This window comes from Callorhinus ursinus, unplaced genomic scaffold (genome assembly GCF_003265705.2).
Source record: "Callorhinus ursinus isolate GAN/ISIS: 27379988/994484 unplaced genomic scaffold, GSC_fseal_2.0 scaffold13, whole genome shotgun sequence".
NCBI classification, from domain to species: Eukaryota; Metazoa; Chordata; class Mammalia; order Carnivora; family Otariidae; genus Callorhinus; species Callorhinus ursinus.
Genome location: NW_027397075.1, coordinates 26,090,454 through 26,110,471, shown reverse-complemented (window position 1 = coordinate 26,110,471; position 20,018 = coordinate 26,090,454). Strand labels below are relative to the sequence as shown.

The 20,018-nt window shown below is 36.4% G+C and overlaps 1 protein-coding gene across 11 annotated transcripts in view; it reads right to left on the bottom strand.

Moving 5' to 3' along the window:
• Window positions 1–20,018, bottom strand: part of POU2F1 (POU class 2 homeobox 1) — a 173,401-nt gene that overhangs the window by 86,162 nt on the left and 67,221 nt on the right. For 4 of the 11 annotated variants that reach the window (XM_073899954.1, XM_073899955.1, XM_073899957.1 and 1 more), the window contains 2 exons: window positions 10,628–10,728; window positions 8,804–8,981 (listed from right to left, as the gene is read on the bottom strand). The exons of 3 other annotated variants lie outside the window; for them this stretch is intronic. In XM_073899954.1, coding sequence (XP_073756055.1) covers window positions 8,804–8,873 — 70 coding nt within the window. In that variant the 5' untranslated portion in view covers window positions 8,874–8,981; window positions 10,628–10,728. Of the gene's footprint in view, window positions 1–8,803; window positions 8,982–10,627; window positions 10,729–12,313; window positions 12,454–20,018 lie in introns of all 11 variants that reach the window. 4 more of the 11 variants (XM_073899959.1, XM_073899960.1, XM_073899961.1 and 1 more) reach the window with 2 other exon arrangements.

Here is a 20,018-nt window from a genome sequence, read left to right as displayed (position 1 = left end):
TCACTTTATTTGGCCCTCTGTCTGAAATATCAGATTAAAATGTAACCTAAAAAGAATACCCTTTTAGAAAAAGAAAATAATTTCTGGAAAGTTTTGTAGGGCTGTCAGTCATTCACACTTTGGCATAAATTAATCCAATTCAACTGCTTTCCTTTAACACCTCATTGAGGAGTTGATTAGTGTAGTAGTAATAATTGTTCCCATTGGAAAAAGGCCAGGAAATACTTTTTTTTTTTTAAGATTTTATTTATTTATTTGACAGAGAGAGACACAGCGAGAGAGGGAACACAAGCAGGGAGAGTGGGAGAGGGAGAAGCAGGCTTCCCACTGAGCAGGGAGCCTGATATGGGGCTTGATCCCAGGATCCTGAGATCATGACCTGAGCCGAAGGCAGACACTTAACGACTGAACCACCCTGGCACCCCAAGGCCAGTAAATACGCTTATAAAATAAATGCTGTTTAGTTGACCTGTACTCGGGGGACGGGGGGAAGGGTTCATAGAAAGCAGAAAGTAGGAAATAGTAGTGTATGGAAGTATAAAAAGGAGCTGAAAGGCAAAGTTAAAAATCACACATTTCAAAATTATGCTTATTTTAGTAATTTCTACACCCAGTGTGGGGCTTGAACTCATGATCCTGAGATCAAGAGTTGCATGCCCCTCCAACTGAGCAAGCCAGGCACCTCTGAACGTTTCCTTTAAAAAGGGGAAGAAATGCCCTTCCAGGATCTAGATTTCATGGCTAACACTCTCTGTATTAGAGTAATCTTTCACTCGTGATTGTATGGGCTAGTCTAGGTCTCATTAGAAAGGCAACTGAGGACAATAACAAGTCAATTACAAACTAGATTTGTAAAATACATCTTTTGTGTATGAGCAAACTGAGGTAGGCCTGTACTCTACCTACCTAAATTATCAAATTCCAACCTGGTCACACGCCAGATGCACAGCCATCTGTACATGCTCCCCTTGGACTACCTGTAGAGCTGGTCCATAGGTAGTCCAGTGGGCGGGAAGGTACAGCTCAGCAACTGTTCCCCACACCTCCTGTCTGCCTCTTGGTAGGATTTCTCATCTCCTAGCTCCACTGCTTTCACTCCTAGGCAATCTCAATTGCACACCAGTATCCTTTTCAATCTTCACCTCTTCTCAAAATCTACCACGACTTTAGTCTCCTTACCAGCTTCTTTACAGAAAACAATGACACTGCTTTGGCAGATTCTCAGTAATAAAAATGCTTTATTAGCTCAAGAATTATAAATTGTTACCTTACAAAAAAACGCATCCCCAAACTCATCACCCACAGTCTAAAATAATGCACTAATGCTCAAATATGAAAGAATATTCCAGGATCTGGAAATGTCTTAGATCCAGAATCAAGTGATGGGTATTAGCACTGCCACTATTCTTATGCACTGAATATCACAGGATATGTGAATGATGCCCCCTAAGGCTGCAGTATGGGATTTCAGTGCTTAAGAAGAATAGATCTAAGAAAACAGAATGTCTGCTATTTACGAAAAATCTTAGGTGGGCAAACACCCAAGACAGAATCTATTTTATCATTCTGGCAAATAAGCACTGCCAAATAACAAGAGATCTGAGGGATAATTTTATTTCCTAAAACCAAAGTGAGGCCTAGAGAATGGCTCTTAGGTCACACTACTGAGTGGCAGAGAAAGCGGCGGGGGGGGGGAGACATAACAAGGAGGCGTGAGAGGAAAATCAGTAAAGTAAAATATGCTGAAACTCTTACCCATGACACGGAGATTTGTAGTTGGTTGATCAATTAAAAAGGTCAACTTAAAATAAATATCATAAAACCATTATATACATAACTTAAACATTTCATGTTAACAGAAAGTACGTAAATATGCATTTATTTACCAATCTTTTGATGGTGCACCAAAGCCTTTGCTTTAATATTTGAATCCACTAATTTGAGTTTCCTCTTCTGGGTAAATCATATCCTTAATACTTACTCTAATATTTCCAGTTTCAATTTCTTAAGCTTTGTTTTTCAAGCCTTTCACATTTTACATATATATTAAGAATATAAAAAACTCAAGAAGAATTTCATGAAACAATGCTCCTTCCTAGATGTAATACAATCTATTTTTTTTTAATTGCTGATTTCAACCTACTAAATTGACTTCATGACCCACAGACTGAAAAACTGCTTTGAAAGTAAGACAAGAACTCGGGGCGCCTGGTGGCTCAGTCAGTTAAGCAGCCGACTCTTGGTTTCATCTCAGGTAATGATCTCAGGGTCCTGGTATTGAGTCCTGCATTGTTCTCCACACTCAGTTGAGAGTCTGCTTGAGGATTCTCTCTCCCTCTCCCTTTGCTCCTCCACCCCCTTGCGTATACACTTTCTCTCTCTTGAAAATAAATAAATAAATCTTTAAAAGAAAAGGGCAAGAACTTAAAAGACACATCAAGCACTCTGAGTACAGAATCTTTTTCTTTCTTTTTTAAAGAATAATTTATCCCTAATATTTTACAGCTCTTTTTTCACATCTAATTCAGCAGTATTTTTAGTAATTATCCTTCATCTACTCTTTTCAAAACATTCAACTTAAGTTTTCACAGAAACGTCATCTCCTCCTGTTCTTTTCCTTACTTTATATGATAATGATTTAAATGGTATAACTAAAATAAGAAGTACAACCTGATGGTACAGGCTTGGGAGCACAAACAAGGAATGATCCTGTTGACCATCCCGGTCTCCTAGTAGCTGCAGACACACACAGACTGAAGAGTGCATTCAGCACACTGCGGGGCATCAGACAGTGTGTTTTAAGCAGTTAACCTTACGAGTCCTAGAGAGCAGCTAGTATGAAGTGAAGTGGCTGGTACTTCTGCTCTTTTCCTTAACTTCTGCCAACATACGTTACTACAGCTGTACAGAGCTCACCGACTGCTCAATCTAACACTATGGCATCCTTTAGTATACATATCATTATAGAATTCAATCCTGAATTTCTTAGTTGTAAAGTTTAAATTTCACATAGCTCTACTAAAGTTTTACCACCATACTACATGTCCCTAGTCTATCTTATCATCCTGTTTCTTTACTTCTATAACTGTCTTTTCTTTGTTCTAGTTTAAAGAGTTCTGCAAAGTCACTGATTTCATGCACGAGCACATTCAACAAATATTTACTAGGTGCTGCCGGGCAGTGGGATAGGAACTGAGGACACAATGCTGAGCTACAGAATGCTTACAACTGAACAGAAAGAAATATTAAACAATCATCCAAACACAATCATCAAGTATGAAAATTCCATGGCGTAAAAGAACAAGGTGACTACACAGCTTTAACACAAGCCTGTAATTTGTCTTGACATCTTTGGCTAATATTAGAGTTCTCCTACTCTAACAACTGCAATGTGACTTTTTCTGATTCCACTTCTTAAACCCATGAAATACAGGCTTTTATTTTATTATGTTTTATTTGAAACCACATGCTGCTTTAATGATTCCCATCCGTCCCTTTGAACCATTAGGTTTCATCTATGTTATTGGTGATTTGTGTCCTCTCTTTCTAGGTCTCTCTTACTCTCAGGTTTCATAAATTTGTGTGAAAATACAAGGGTAACAAGTATCCTAGAGTCTACCTAAATTTAAAGACACATTCCTCCACTCAACTAATTAAAATGTTCTTCTGACTAATCAGACATTACCAATACGTTTTAATAATATTAAGGGTATAGTAGCAGTCATTTCATAAACATTTACTGACTGTCAATCTGTCTACAATATCTTTCCTCCCTGGATCAACTAATGAAAAGTCTACCTATCTATCTTATAAAGACAGGTTCAAAAGTTATGACCTCAGATCTTCCTCTATTCCCCTCCTTGTCAGGCAACTATTTGTTTCTCTGAAATCCTATAGCAATGACAGTAATCTCTCTCTTTTGTTTGAAATAGTTAGAAATTCATAAGAATTTGTAAAGGCTTCACCCAGTTTCCCCACTGGTTACATCTTACAATATGCTATCAAATCCAGGCAAATGACATTGGTATAAAGGGTATGTATAGTTCTATGTCATTTTACTGTGACATGTTTAGGTAGATCACATAACCACCACTGCAATCATAAGACAGAACTATTTCATCACAAAGAATTCCCTCCTGCTACCCCATTATAGGTGTAACCATTCCTCCCCTTCTGGCTATTCTGAATCCTTGATGACCACTAATCTGCCATCATCTTTATAATTTTGTCATTTTGAAAATATTATACAAATGGAATCATATAGTATATGACCATTTCAGGTTGGCATATTTTATTCAACATAATACCCTTAAGATCTAATCAAGTTGTTCTGTGTATCAACAGTTCATTTCTTTTTACTGCTGAAAAGAGGGGTGCCTGGGTGGCTCAGTTGGTTGAGTGACTACCTTCGGCTCAGGTCATGATCCCCAAGTCCTGGGATCTAGTCCCACACCGAGCCTGCTTCTCCCTCTGACCCTCTCCCCGCTCCTGCTGTTTCTCTCTCTGATAAATAAATAAAATCTTTTTTTAAAAAAAAGAATATTCCATAGTATGGATGTACCATAATTTGTTTAACCATTCACCTATTGAGAGACTTTCAGTTGTTTCCAGGTTGGAGTTATTACCAAAAAAGGTGCTGCAAACATTCGTATCTGGGATGTACAACGGATCACAAGCTCCACACTGGGAGAAAATACTTGCAAAGGACATGTCTGGTAAATGACTCTCATCTATAATATGTAAAGCATATTCGTGTATATATTTTTATGTGAACAAATTTTTATTTCTCTGGGATAAATGTACAGAAGTGATATTGCTGGGTCACATGGTAAGTATATATTTAAAGAATTTCCAAATATTTTCCAGAATGGCTGTACCATTTTTAGATTCCCACAATGTATGAGAGATCCAGTTTCTCTAAATCTATACCAGCATTTGATATTGTTATTACTTTTCATTGTAGCTGTTCTAATAGGTGTGTAGTGACATCTCACAATGGTGTCAATCTGCATTTCCCTAATGGCTAGTAATACATTATCTTCATATGCTTAACTTACCATTTGTATATCCTTTTCAGTGACATGTCTATTTCATTCTCTTGGATTTTTCTAAAAACCCAAAAATCTCCCTTTTCTAATGGACTGTTTAGATTTTTAGGATTATAAATAATGCTGCAATAAATATAGGGATTCATGTATCTTTTTGAATTAGTGTTTTTGTTTTCTTTGGGTAAATACATAGTAATGGTATTACTAGATAATATGGTAATTATATTTTTAATTTTTGAGGAACCTCCATACTGATTTCTGCAGTGGCTGCACCAATTTACATTCCCACCAAGAGTGTATGAGGGTTCCTTTTTCTCCACAGGGCTGAGTTTTGAGAGCTCTTTATATACTGACTATAACAGCCCTTTATCAGATATGTGCTTTGGAAATATTTTCTCCCACTGTGGAGCTTGCCTTTTCCTCCTCTTAATGCACACAGCAAAATATTTTAATTTTGAGGAAAGTCTAATTTATCAATCTTTTTCTTCTGTAGGCTATGTTTCTGGTATTATGTTTTTGGTTTTTTTTTTTTTAAGATTTTTATTTTTAAGTCATCTCTACTCCCAAAATGGGGTTTGAACTTACAACCCCAAGATCAAGAGTCACATGCTCTACTGGCTAAAGCAGCCAATTGCCCCTCTGGTGTCATGTTTAAGACTAGGCTCCAAGTCCTATGTCCTAAAGGTTTTCTTCTATGTTTTTTCCTAGTGTGAAGATTAAAGGTTTTTTGTTTTTGTTTTTAATCATTTGTCAAAAAGATTTTCCTTCCTCTGTTTGCTCCAACTGTTTCTGTACCTTAGTCACAAATTAGTCAGTTATACCTGCGCAGACCTATTTTTGGGTTTTGTATTCTGTTCCAAAGATTAATGTGTCAGTTTCTCCACCAATATCCTCAGGCTTGACTGCTACAACTATATAATAAGTCTTGAAATTAGAGAAACTGATTTTTTCTACTTTCTTCTTTTTCAAAATTTTGCTATTCTAATTCCTTTGCATTCCCGTATTAATTTTAGGATAATCTTATCTATTAAAAATCATAGGGGGATTCTCACAGGAATTGCATTAAACCTGTGTATCAATTTGGGGAGAAGTGATCTTTCCTATGTTGAGTCTTCTAACACACAAACACAGTATTATCTCTCCATTGCTCTGTATATTCCTTGATTTCTCCCACCAGCATTTTGTAGTCTTTGGTACACAAGTCCTAAATATATTCTGTTGATTTAAAACTACATCTTTCATTTCTTTAGCCATTCTTTTAGGGTAGGTCTACTGGAGACGAATGCTTTGTTTTCCTTCATCTAAGAATGTCTTGATTTCCCCTTCATTCCTGAAGGATGTTTTTGGTGAATACAGAAGTTGGTATTTTTAGCTCCTTCTCAATACTTGAAAAATATTATGCCACTGCCTCTTGGCCTCCATGGTTTCTGAGGAGAAATCCATTATCACTGGAACTGTTTTTCTCCATAGGGAAAGATGTCATTTCTCTCTGTTTTCAGGATTTTTCCTTTGTCTTTGAGTTTACCAACATTTTATTTTTATTTCTTTGGGTTTACATTGTTTGGAACTTGTTCAGATTCTGGAATCCGTAGGTTTGTGTCTTCTGAGAAGTTTGGGAAGTTTTCAGCCAGTCTTTCTGCAAGGACTTTTCAGCCCAGCCCCCTTTCTCCTCTCCTCCTCTGTGGTCTTTCTGTCATAGTCCCACAGGTCCCTGTGGCTCTGTTCATTTATTGTTCTATTTTCTCCTTCTTGTTCAGATTGGGTAATTTCTACTGTTCTGTGTTCCAGTTCACTCTGTCCCCTCTATTCTGCTGTGAGCCCATCCAGTGAGTTTTTATTTCAGTTACTGTTGTTTTCACTTCTAAAACTTCCATTTAGTTCTTTATATTTTCTATATCTTTATGGAGGCTTTTTGTTTCTAGGCTGAGACTTTATATTTTATTTTTCCTTTCCTGCCTTTTACTGTTTTGGTGAAGAAATTAGTAGTGGAAGCGCTTTAAGAATTATGGGAATATGTGGAAAAGACACAGAAGTTTGAAAGGCCCCCCACTGACCAAATTTTGGGCAGTATGAACAAAATAAATAAAAATAATAAATTGTAACCATTACTGGGGTGCCTGGGTGGCTCAGTCGGTTAAGTGTCTGACTTCAGCTCAGGTCATCTCAGGGTCCTGGGATCAAGCCTCACGTCACACTCCTCGTGCTAGCACTCTCTCTCATTTTTTTTTGTTTTTCATTTCTATGTTGTTTTTCTTTAAAGATTTTACTTATTTATTTGACAGAGAGAGACACAGAGAGAGAGGGAACACAAGCAGGGGGAGTGGGAGAGGGAGAAGCAGGCTCCCCGCTGAGCAGGGAGCCCAATGCGGGGCTTGATCCCAGGACCCCGAGATCATGACCCAAGATGCCCAACGACTGAGCCACCCGGGCGCCCCTCATTTCTATGTTTTTTAACTGACTTTTAATCCACAGGCCCCAAAATCACCTTTGCTGTGCATGATAAGAACAGAAACTTAGTAATGTTACAATTATCTGAACATGGCTGATTTCTGAATTTTTCCTCATGCTTTAATCCTTAAATAACACTTAAGAAGTATAATTTTTCTCTTTTGAAATCCTTTTTGAAATAACACTTTATTGAGTTATAACTGACATACAAAAAGCTGTACATATTTAATGTATACCACTTGATAAGTTTAGAGGTAAGTAAACTCCTCTGAGTACAAACAAAGCCATAAACTTGTCCGTCACCTCCAAAAGTTTCCTCCCCTCCTTTTTCTTCATCAAAAACTTTTGTGTGAGGCAAGAGCACTTAACCTAAGATCTACCCTCTATGCAAATTTTTAAGGATTACAGTATTGTTAACTATAGTTTTCTGAAAATTTAAAACTTGACCCCCCCCCCCCACCAAAACCAAAACCAAACAAAACCCCCAGAAAACTGATGCCCTTCTGGTCACATAAGCACTAAACCAGCAATCCCAGGTAGTTGTGATTCAGAGCACTGGAAAAAACCAAGGAAGAGCATTTGGTGCTGCCAAAAGCAGATGATGAAAGAATATGGCGGATTACCAAACTGATCATGCAAACAAAAGCCAGGCCCAATTCTGTACCTAGTACTTCTCTTTGCTCGACTTCCTGTAGTTCTTACACTTCTCAAAATGTGCCTAGCAGATGCCCAACAGAGTAGGAACTCAATACACATTAGCTGCCCCAGCCCCGCCTCACCTCCTTCCCTTCTACTCAGATGAGGAGTAGCTACAGGTAATATAAAGGTAGGTAAGTGACTTTGTAATCTTCACAAAATGTCATAGTATCAATAAGTTTCATATCATCTTTGCAAGCTCCAGTTAGTTAGAAAGAATTTAACTAAAAACATAGTAAAATTTGTCAATGTATCTCACTTTTTACAGAGTCCTAACATATGCTGCCCAAAATAGAAAGATACCAGGCAATCTAATGTACAATTCTCATTTTGAATGGTACAGATTAAAATGCACATAAATTACATTTCTTTGCTGTAAGTTCTCCACATTACCAGAAATAAAAGTTACCTGACATGAGCTGCTAATAAAATATATTTTTAGTATTTCATTGCCTACATTCTATGCATTCCCACCCTCTTTTGGCCAGGCAGATGATGGTGGTAAATCAGTGGAAGATTCGTGGGGAAAGGTGAGTTTCAGGGGATAAGTCAGGTTTCAAGGCAAAGATACACCTGGTCTGGGCAAACTCGGGTAACTCTGGGTACTTTACTAAAGAAGAAGGAATTTTCGGGGCGCCTGGATGGCTCAGTTGTTACGCGTCTGCCTTCAGCTCGGGTCATGATCCCAGGGTCCTGGTATCGAGCCCTGCATCGGGCTCCCTGTTCCGCGCGGAGAGCCTGCTTCTCCCTCTCTCACTCCCCTTGCTTGTGTTCCCTCTCTCGCTGTCTCTGTCCAATAAATAAATAAATAAATAAATAAATAAATCTTTAAAAAAAAAAGGAATTTTCTTTGTACTTTCATCATTACAGTTTCATTTCAGTTAAGTATTTATCCCAAGCCAGTCAGACACTTGAAATGTATTAATTTTTGAATGATACTCCTTGCTGTAACATTGATTTCTTTCATTAAGATTTAACTAATTTTAAAACGTCTGTCTTAAAAATACTTTAGAAAAATAATCATTGCTTGTTGATCAGCTACAGTAAGTAAAAACACGGAGACAAATGTTCTCACAGGAAATATATCTTTAGACTTGCTCTAGTTAGTTTAGTTTAAGCATATGTTTAGAATATACAAATATTTTATAAACACCTTTCTTTTTTTTATTTTTATTTTTATATTTTGGCCAACAGACACATGAAAAAAAAAACACCTTTCTTTTTTAGAGGGGGTATAAGACCTATACCTTTAAATCACATTATAAAAAGAGCTAATATGATTCCTATAGTTAAAATCATTATAGAGGAAGACATGGTTTCTCTGCATTACCTCAATATGTATCTAAAATGCTCAGATTTTTGGATGAGTGAATTATGAAGGGAAATTATTCCATAATCAGTAACAGTTAACATGTGATAGGATGGATTTATGATTAAGTTTTAATTCCAAAAATCAACAGGCTTCACAGCTTACTAATGCACTTTGAAATCAGAGAGAACTGGGTTTTAAACTCCACTTCTAACATCCTAAACTATTAGCACTCTCTTTGAAAGCCTCAGTTTCCTCTTCTGCAAAACAGGTCCAAAATACGCCCAAGGGTTCACCTCAGGCTTAAATGAAGTATATCGGTACCTGGTAGCTAATTAATGGCTGTTAATACTGTTGTTAATAAAGTATTTTATGTGGCATATATAAATCCATTTTGTCTTCTCTGTTCCTACAATTATCATTTTAAATTATACCAAAGACCGATATGAAATGTCATTATGGTTTGTTTACTGTCTTAGGCATGTTAATTCTTATTTAAGGTACTTAAAAAATAAGAATCTTTAAAAGGCACTAGAGTAGGAATCAAAATATGTAGCCTCTGATCTAAATTCTGACCTCAACTCTACACTGGCTAGCTGAACTTTCTTAAGCAAGTTACTTGATCTCTCTAATCTTCACTTAGGTTATCTGTAAAATAGAAAAATGTAGGTAGGTAATATTCTGATTACTAGATTAATTCTGTAAAACTATTATTTACAAAGTACTATTAAACTGCCACATAGGGATTATTGCTAATATTATCCAAATAAAGAGAATACTTAATAATATATGTATGTACCTTATTTGCATTAACTTCACAACTTTTTCCAAAAACAAACAGACAAAAAAAAAAAAAAAAGACAAAACAAAACAAACCACACCCAACAGAACCTAATCTAGTACTAGGGCCAATCCTAAACTATTTTCTGTTGCTGGCTAGGGCACAGGCATTCTAAGCATCACTCCATCATATCAATAAATATCAAACAAATTTCAGAGTTAATATCATATATATATGATAAGTCATTTTTATAGTCATTCCACAGAATCAAAGGCAATCATCATAAACACCTGGATTTATCAGAGGCTACTAAATTAATAGCTTTTATGAGCAGAAAATATTTACCAGGTATAGAAAGACTGCATTCTTTCTTTGAATTGATTCATTGAAAACTGAGAGTAGTTTGGTAATTAAAAAGGCAGGAAAGCTCTTCTTACTTTTCCAGTCTATGAATACAAAAAGAGAAAAAGGCAAGACTGAGTAAGCTGTATAAAATAACCTCACACTTTACGGGGGAACAATCACACACAGTGGGGAACCCTGGACTACCCATCAAGGTGTGTTTAGCTGCCTAAACATAAACTGATTGGAGGCAGGCACCACTCTTGTGCCTATTTCCTCATCTACAAAATAGGGATGTTAGCACCTGCCCTCACTTCGGAACATGGAGGTAAATTAGAAAATTCTTGGAACATGTATTATAAGGTGCTACTCTTCCATAAAGCTGAATAAAATAGCCTACTTTTTTTTCTTTAAAGAGTATATTTCACTAATAATAAAAAAAAAAACCCAAATCTAATATGTCACCTCCTTCCAAATTTACAAGTACCTACTTCACCTGGCTTTATATATACACATATCCACATACCATATATACATATACATATGCATACACATATACACACATATATGTTCATAGGTGACAGATCAATATATATTACTTTCACTGTAAAATATTCTGAAAAAAGGTACAGGATTACATTTTGTCTCTAGAAAACAAGAAATACTTGGCATACACAAGCATGGAAATTCACCATCACTGGTTGACCAGCACACTCTTTGCCAGAAAATGTTAGCATCCTGACCGGCAGAAAGTTCGAGCAGCCTTAGCCGAGGAAGAGGAGTTGGTCCATGCACTGACTCTTATTTGCCATATACCTGTACTATGTAGCTATGTTTGAATTAGCATAACTAATTAGCACTAGTATAAACTAGTACAACTGACTGAGGGGTATAATTTACTAATGAAAAGCACCTAAGTTTTATGTAACTGAGGTCTCTGTAACTCTGTGCTCATGTCCATGTAATTTTTTTCCTATACATTCAGTGATGGTCCTAACCATTTATGAAGCTCTGAGACAAGGCTTAAGTTCAGTGGTGCCAACAAAATCAAATATGTAAATAGTTCACAAACTGCCTTCTTTTGTGAGAGAAGGGGTTTATAGTAGCTCATAACACTTGAAAGTAGAGATCAACACAAAATTCTGCCATAATTCTGCAACGGTGGTCAAAAACTAAGACATTTTATTACAGTATACAACTGGAAAGAAACTAAATTCTTTCTTCTTGAAAAGGAGTCTGACCTACATGTACTCCAAATTCTTTAAGAGAATTTTAAAATCATAAAGTTAGGATATTTAATTAAGGATATAAATTAGGATATTTAAAAGGATATCCCTAAAACAAAAACAAAACACAATGAGACAAATAAATACACAAAACAAATATAAACCTTAGCATACCCACCAAAGTCCTCCAGAAACATGAACTATAATACCCACCCAACTCTTCCTCTTTAGACCAATATGATGGTTACAAACGACAAGCTCTTTCTGGCTGTTCACTGTCACATCTACAGACCTTTTATTCTTCTGAAATTTCCCCAACTTAAATTGGATGCAGATAAGCCAGGTGTGGTCCTTACAGCAGTAATCCTACTAGCCCCTACTGAGTTTCCATAGAAACATGAACAGCTGGCAAGAGCAAAGGCGTTGTACTGGCCTCAGACCCACTTAAAATTTCAATACTCACCGAGTGCAACAATTATGCTATCTTAGGAAAGAACAAATAGAAAAAAAAATCCTGTCTTTGGGATCATCAAGCAAAATAATGCGAACTATTTTCGTCTAGTCCAAAAGTGGCTTTCAGCCCAGCAGCAATAATCTGTGCGTCTGTGGAAAGTTAAGAGATGTCAATTACCAAAAGGTAACTACTCTTTTACTAAAGAAAGAGAGTATTCCCTGTGGGTCACTAATGTAATAGCCAACGACCAGAGAGAGAAAAACAATAAAGTCTAATCTAAACAGTAGTAAATACCATGTATCTCTTTCTTAAATAAATTCAGTATGACTGTGCCCTGCTTTTATTAAACGTAAATGTTTTCACAACAGTGATTCTCAAAGGGCAGTACCTGGATCAGCATCATCAGTATCATCTGGGAAATTATTAGAAATGTAAATTCTCAGGCCCCACCCCAGACCTACTGAATCAGAAACTTTGGGGGTTGGAGGCCCAGCAATTGGTTTTTTCACAAACCCTCCAGAAGATTCTGATGCACGGTAAAGCTCAAGAACCACTGATTTACAGTGTCAAACCTCAGAGAAGACTGATATATGAAATAGAAAATGCAGTGCTTTATCCCACTCCTTGAAACTAAGTGAGGCATAGTACTAAAATGTAAAGGAGAACTCACTGGCTCCTGAATTGAGACTGTTGGCTACTAACTCATTGCCTAAAAAATATGCAGAGATTAGCAGTGGTTCATCATGTCTCTTTCCTACACCTGCCAAGCACAAGAAAAAAAAAATTACAGTGTCTGCTCATGATTACTCAAGGAGGGGAGGGTCCTTGCACATAAGATACTCAATCCACTACCATTCATAGCCCATTACCAATCACAACCCATTTCTAATCACTGAGATCTTCAGACACAGGGTAAAGAATAATAATTTTTCCAAGATACCAAACATGTAAGTAGGGGTAAGTCTGAAGTGTCTACTTGTAAGAACTTAAAGTTAATAGTTCACTTCTTGTAAGAACTTAAAAAAAAAAAAGCATACAAGAATGCAGTTCTTCCTTAGTATCTAACTCATTAGACACTTCAGGTACTACAAAATACACTTTTCATTTTCCCTTTAACTTCAGTACACCATTTATAATTCCTTCCCTATTTCCTTTAAGATAATGGGCAGCACGTAAATCAAATATGAAATATGCTGTTAGAACTAATGAAATAAGGCCAAATGAATAGCTTTCTGTAGCTCATAATTAAAAATAAAGACAAAATAAATTTAAGTAGAAGACTGATTCGCAGGCTCCTCATTCTCTATTTGCTAAATGTTGGTGCTGCCTGGGTCTGTCCTCAGTCCACTCTCACTACACCAGTGATGGCCAAAGTATTGTATTGTCTTTGTGCTACTAGTGGGCCAGAACTGATCCCACTTAAAAAAAAATTTTTTTTTAATTTTCATTATTGAAGTATAGCTGACATGCAATGTTATGTTTCAGTGTACAACACAGCGATGGACGATCCTATACATTACACAATGCTCACCATGAGAAGTGTGGTTCCCACCCACCACCATACAACGTTATTATGCTATTATTGGCTATAATCCTTATGCTGTACTTTTCGTCCCCATGATTTATTTATTTCATAACTGAAGTTTGTACCTCTCAATCCCTTTCACCTATTTTGCCCATCCCCACATCTCCCTCCCCTCTGGCAACCACCAATTCGTTCTGTGTATTTATGAATGTTTGTTCCTTTGTTTCGTTTGTTTAAGATTTCACATATAAGTGAAATCATACAGTATTTGTCTTTCTCTGATTTATTTCACTTAGCATAATACCATCCATGTTGTCACAAAGGGCAAGATTTCTTTTAATGGCTGAATAATATTCCTCTGTGTGTGTGTGTGTGTGTGTGCGTGTTTGTGTGTGTGTGTGTAATCACATCTTCTCTAACCATTCATTATGAGCAGATAAAGATGGGACACTTTAGGGTTACACGTTAATCTTGGCCACTGTAAATAATGCTGCAACAAAGGGGTGCATATATCTTTTCTAATTAGTGTTTTCAGTTTCTCTGGGTAAATACCTAGTTGTGGAATTACTGAATCATACAGTATTTCTATTTTTAATTTTTTGAGGAACCTCACCACTGTTTTTCACAGCGGTTGCTAATTCCATTCATTTTGAGGTTTCACTTTGGACTACATTAATAGTACATGCTGGTTCCCACTCCGACTCTCCCCGTTTGGAGAAGGGCAATGCTGTTTAGCAAATGACCTCAGCTCAAGGGAAAAATCTGAATGATCAATCCCATCCCCTTAGCTACTGACTTGTTCAGGAATAGACCGTAATCCAGAGCATTACTCAATTCTAGCCGAAATCAAGGACAGAGCTCCTGGACCTTTCTGGGACAGTTATTCTCACTTTTAATAGAAAGTAAGTGGCTACTTTCCCTTCTCTAGGTTATAACAAGGAAGCCTATTTCCCTGGCCGCTGCTAGCAGTTGTTTTGCAACCACCAGGGCAAGAACCTAAGGGCAAAGCAACACAGAGAGCCTTCAGTCCTGCTGTCCTTGCAGCTTCAGGTCTCTCCTGTGAGCCAAGCCAATTCCCTAGTGTGGAAGCCAGATTCAGTTTCCACTATCTGAAGTTAAAAGTAACCTACAAATAACATATACGTAAGTTATTAAGAGTTACTAATTTGGTGCTCGTCAATTATAATTAGATTAGTTATCAGAGTCTGCTAAGAAATGTGGTTGCCACCTATGTCAGAGGTAACTCTGCAAACCTCCTAATGTACATGCATATAACATACAAGTTGGAATTTCCAAAATTTGGTCTTGTTCATTGTGCATGATCAATATTAAGTTACAGGTTTTCAGTCTCAATTATTCTTTCCTATTTAGTACATCAATTTAGTTATATATTTGCATGTTTGTGTCAACATTTCTAACTTATACTTCAAAAAAATAGCCTTCATGATAGAAGTCAGTAATGTTCAAAGAGTTTCCATATTTCACAGTAAAGTGCTTCGCATATAAACAGGAGTATGTTAGATGAGTTATATGCATGATTCCACTTTTATCTGTACCTACAGGCACATATATATGTACAGATTTATACCAAATGGTTAATATTTAGCATATACATCTCTGTTTTTTCGTTTCAACTGATACAGTTTTTGTAATATTGCTTTATTATTAAACATGTTTTAAGGTATTTACTTTCTTAAAGCATTTGATGATACTGGTTTTAAATATAAAGATTTGTTATAATATGAGAAAGTTCTGTAATTAAGAGGAAACAAACAAATACAAAGGAAGATTTTCCAGATACAAAGCTCAGGTTGCCCAGGAATAATATAAAACTGCATTTTTTTTAACCATCTCTACATATGGCCCAAATTTAGATCCCATTTTACCTAAATGCAAAAAAGCTAATTGGATGAACTTTCAAAATGCTGTCTCTGCTCTGAACCTCATACAATAGTAGGGTAAATTCTTTGTCAACTCATGACTCAACTGTACAAGTAAACAAATTTTTTACTTGTACAGTTTTGAGACAAAATAAAAATGTTAATGGTTTTTTAATACTATGACAGCCACTGCAGACCCTTTCTACACTCTCTTTAGTAGAAAGCAGTACCTCTAGAACATACCTCTAGTATAGGTTCTACTTATTTCATAGTTGAGCCATTCATCAGAAAACTACAACAAAAAATTAACAATGACCCTTAAGGGGTTCAAGTGGTAGACAGAAAGGGCTTCTGGTCAACGTGGTAGAGAGAAAGACCTTCTACAACCCATGCACATTACATTGGTTATGACAACCACCAAGCAACTGGTTCCACAGAATGCCATTAAAAAAACATTGTATTATAATTTTGGCCCCTGAGGTAATGTTTATACTCCACAAAAATGATGGCAGGAATTTCTAAAGCCCTAGATGAAAATCCTAAAGGCATTAACCTAATGGCAGATGATTCTATAACCCCGTTTACTCAGTGCTCCCTCCAGACAGTAAAGCCAAAATACGTTAGAATTGCCAATAACTTTCAAAGTGGAAAGTCAAGATAAAAATTCCAAATAATGAGGAATGGTTAACAATTATTAGCAAAAGGATCAATAAATAGGGAACATTTTAGCTAAATTAGATCAAGAACCTGTCTTGAGTTAGGATTTAGTCCATATTGTCATTCCTCCTTCTCATATAATATTGTTACAGAAGAGACTAAAAAGATAGAAAAAAGCATAATCTACCTGTGAGAAGCCTCACTAGCTCTGTCTCTCCAGTTCAGAAGCACCGAGAAGAGATAATTATAAGGTAACAAATATTTGTGAGTGCATTTTCTAACATGAATTGGAAAGAAAACAAGTTAGGACAGGGTGACAGGCGTGCCAGATTGGAGGAGCCCCATGCCAGTGGCCCTTCCCCAGGGCAGCCAGACTTCAGTCTACCCACCACAAAGGAAGAAACCAGAGCACCTACAGTAATGTCACTCAAATAATTGTCTACTATCTCACGCTATTGGGGAGACAAAATGAGGCTATTAAAATTCTCTATTCTGGGGCATCTGGCTGGCTCAGTTGGTACAGCGTGTGACTACTGTTCTTGGGGTTGTGTGTTCGAGCCCCATGTTGGGTTACAGAGATTGCTTAAAAATAAAATCTTAAACAAAAATTCTCTATTCTAAACTTGAATATGCTATTAAAGATTAGATTTTCACTTTAGAAAACTTCAACAATATGCTAACATGCTATGAAAGAGAATGTTATGCTTAATTTGAAAGAGAGAAACCTAGCACCTCCTCCCACCCTTACAAAATAAGACCTTAAAAAAAATGTACTGTACTGTAGACCAGCCCGTACTTAGAAACCATCAACTATTCAGACATCTTTTTTTTTTTTTAAACTATCCAGACATTTTACCATACTGGCTGGGCCCCTTCTTACAAACACACTACTTGTTTGTTCTAAACTAATCTCAATACTAAGAAAAATTAGATAGTAGGATGAAGAGTATAGGCCATTAAAGAAAATAAAAGTGACAGTTAATCATAACATAGCACAGTGTGTAGTCATACCACCACTGAACCTTTTTCAGTGTTTCCTTACCATTTAACAAAAATAGTTTAAGCACCACTGTCCTGTATCATTAGATTTAGAATCAAATCTAACATAAAAGGCAACCTTTATCTCTCCTGGCTCTTGCAAATAGCAAAGGATAATAATCATAGGGTTTTAGAGCACGAGAAATGTTAGCAACAATCAATTTAATCCCTTCACTGTACAAACAAGGAAATTATGTGCAAGGTTGCATGATTTATTTCAGAATACTCTGTGAGTGATGGCACAGCTTAAATTCAGATCCATTTTCTAATTCTTAGTCCATATGAGTGTTCTTCACACTGGCCATCTCCCCTTCAGAAATGCTTAAATTTTCCAACAATATTATAAAGGCACTTTTTAAAAAGTGATCAATGTCTATCTTTTTAAGTATACTGATTATTGGTAATTATTCTCCAAAGATTAACTTCAGAATAAATGTCCATTCATTCATTCATTCAGGCACTCAAATAATTTTAAGAGATTATTATGTGTAAGGCCCTGTACTCTGCTCCATGGGACCAGAGATCAGAACTTTATAATTAGAGTAATAGCTAAAAAAGTTTTTTACTTTTTCACAAAAGGGTACAAATATATGCATATTTCAACATAAAAGAGAAAACGTAGTTTTCCTGTGATTTTAAGGGTTTCTTATTTATGTAGAATAACTAAATAGCTAGATATTTATGAAATAAAGTTTATTCTAAAGAAAACAGACTAAATGCTTAAATTCTATAGCATAATTTGAGGTTTTGGGTACTGCCTTTAAAGTTTCTTCCATGTGTAAGAGACTATGATCATTTGTCATTCTCTCTTGTCTCCCTATGTAAAAAAAACTAGATGTATACTTCAACTAAGTTTAGCAAATATTTTAATGTTTTTATATTACAGTGGGGTCACTAAAAATTGCCCAAATGAGAACAGACAGACCACATGCAGGCAAATAAATCAAACATTTCCAACCAAATGTTACTGAGTTCACTGGCTGAAAACAGAACAGAGTAAAAATTATAGCAACAACACTTGTGTCAGTAAAAGATATGAATTTAAGTTATGACAATCTAGTGTGATTTTCATACCATTATAAAATCAATTTCTACACAATGTAAGGTCAATTTTTTTTTAAAGATTTTATTTATTTATTTGACAGAGAGAGACACAGTGAGAGAGGGAACACAGGCAGGGGGAGTGGGAGAGGGAGAAGCAGGCTTCTGCTGAGCAGGGAGCCTGATGCGGGGCTCGATCCCAGGACCCTGGGATCATGACCTGAGCCGAAAGCAGACGCTTAACGACTGATCCATCTGGGCGCTCCTATGTTCTTTTGATAATTTTAAAACTCATCTACTTGTCCCACTAGAAGGCAAGCTTCCTGAGCACAGGCACCTTATTCATCTTGTTCACTACAGCACCCTTAGTGCAGGAGAGAACCTGACAGGTGCTCAAAAATATTTATTAAATAAATAAATGGTGCCTAGAAAGTCTAATAAATAGATTAAGGATATCAACTTAAGTCCACAAAACTCCTTAAAAGAAACTAATTCAAAAATACAGAAAAATCTGTGCTGAGAGAATTCATCTATTGATTTTGGCCCTCCTAACAAAATCCTACCGTACTACTGATAGCGTTGAATTTCAACAGTTAGAAAAAATTTGGTGCCGCAAATACTTTTTAAAAGTCAGGACCATAAGGGGACGCCTGGGTGGCTCAGTTGGTTAAGCAACTGCCTTCGGCTCAGGTCATGATCCTGGAGTCCCGGGATCGAGTCCCGCATCGGGCTCCCTGCTCAGCAGGGAGTCTGCTTCTCCCTCGGACCTTCCCTCCTCTCATGCTCTATCTCATTCTCTCTCTCAAATAAATAAATAAAATCTTAAAAAATAAATACTTTGTCTTAAAAAAAATAAAATAAAAAATAAAGTCAGGACCATAAGGGAGAAAGAGTAGTTTCTGGTTGTGATGTTCTTGGCCAGTTAAAGAGTATCAAGTTCTATTTTATTTGTTATGTTTAATGATTTCCCTGGATTAGCATGGGTTCTCAGAAACAATAAATTTGGAACTGTCTTCTAAATAATGGATGTAAAATCTGAAAACATTTTGAGTAGAAATTCCAGATTCAAATATAAATCAAGAGTGACATTTAGGATCTTGGTAAACACAGGGTAAAGTCAGCTGATACCTAAATTAAAATTTGCTCTGCAACTAATTAACAGAAATCTTTCAAGAAATTCAGCCATTCCAAATCACATCCAAGAGACTGAATGCGCCTCCTAACTTCGTAAAATAAGACTAATCATGTTGGGAGTTCTGTTGAAATTCCAGCTTCTCTTAAAAAATTCTGAATTAAGAAGTCAATTCCTCTCTTTGCCATGGAGGAACAAGAGAGCACACTATTTCAGGAAAACTGATGGACCAATTATCTGTCAATCAAGCATCTACTATGTACCAAGGTCTTAAAACAGTTGTGTAAAGTTACCAGCATCTTTGCGTACCATTCATTCCCTCTTGAATCTCGGTCTTTCCATCTGAGTTCAATTTCCTTCTTTAAGTACATCATCTAAAAGTTCCTTTAGTGAAGGTATGATGGGAGTGAATTCAGTTTTTATTTGTTCAAAAATGTCAAT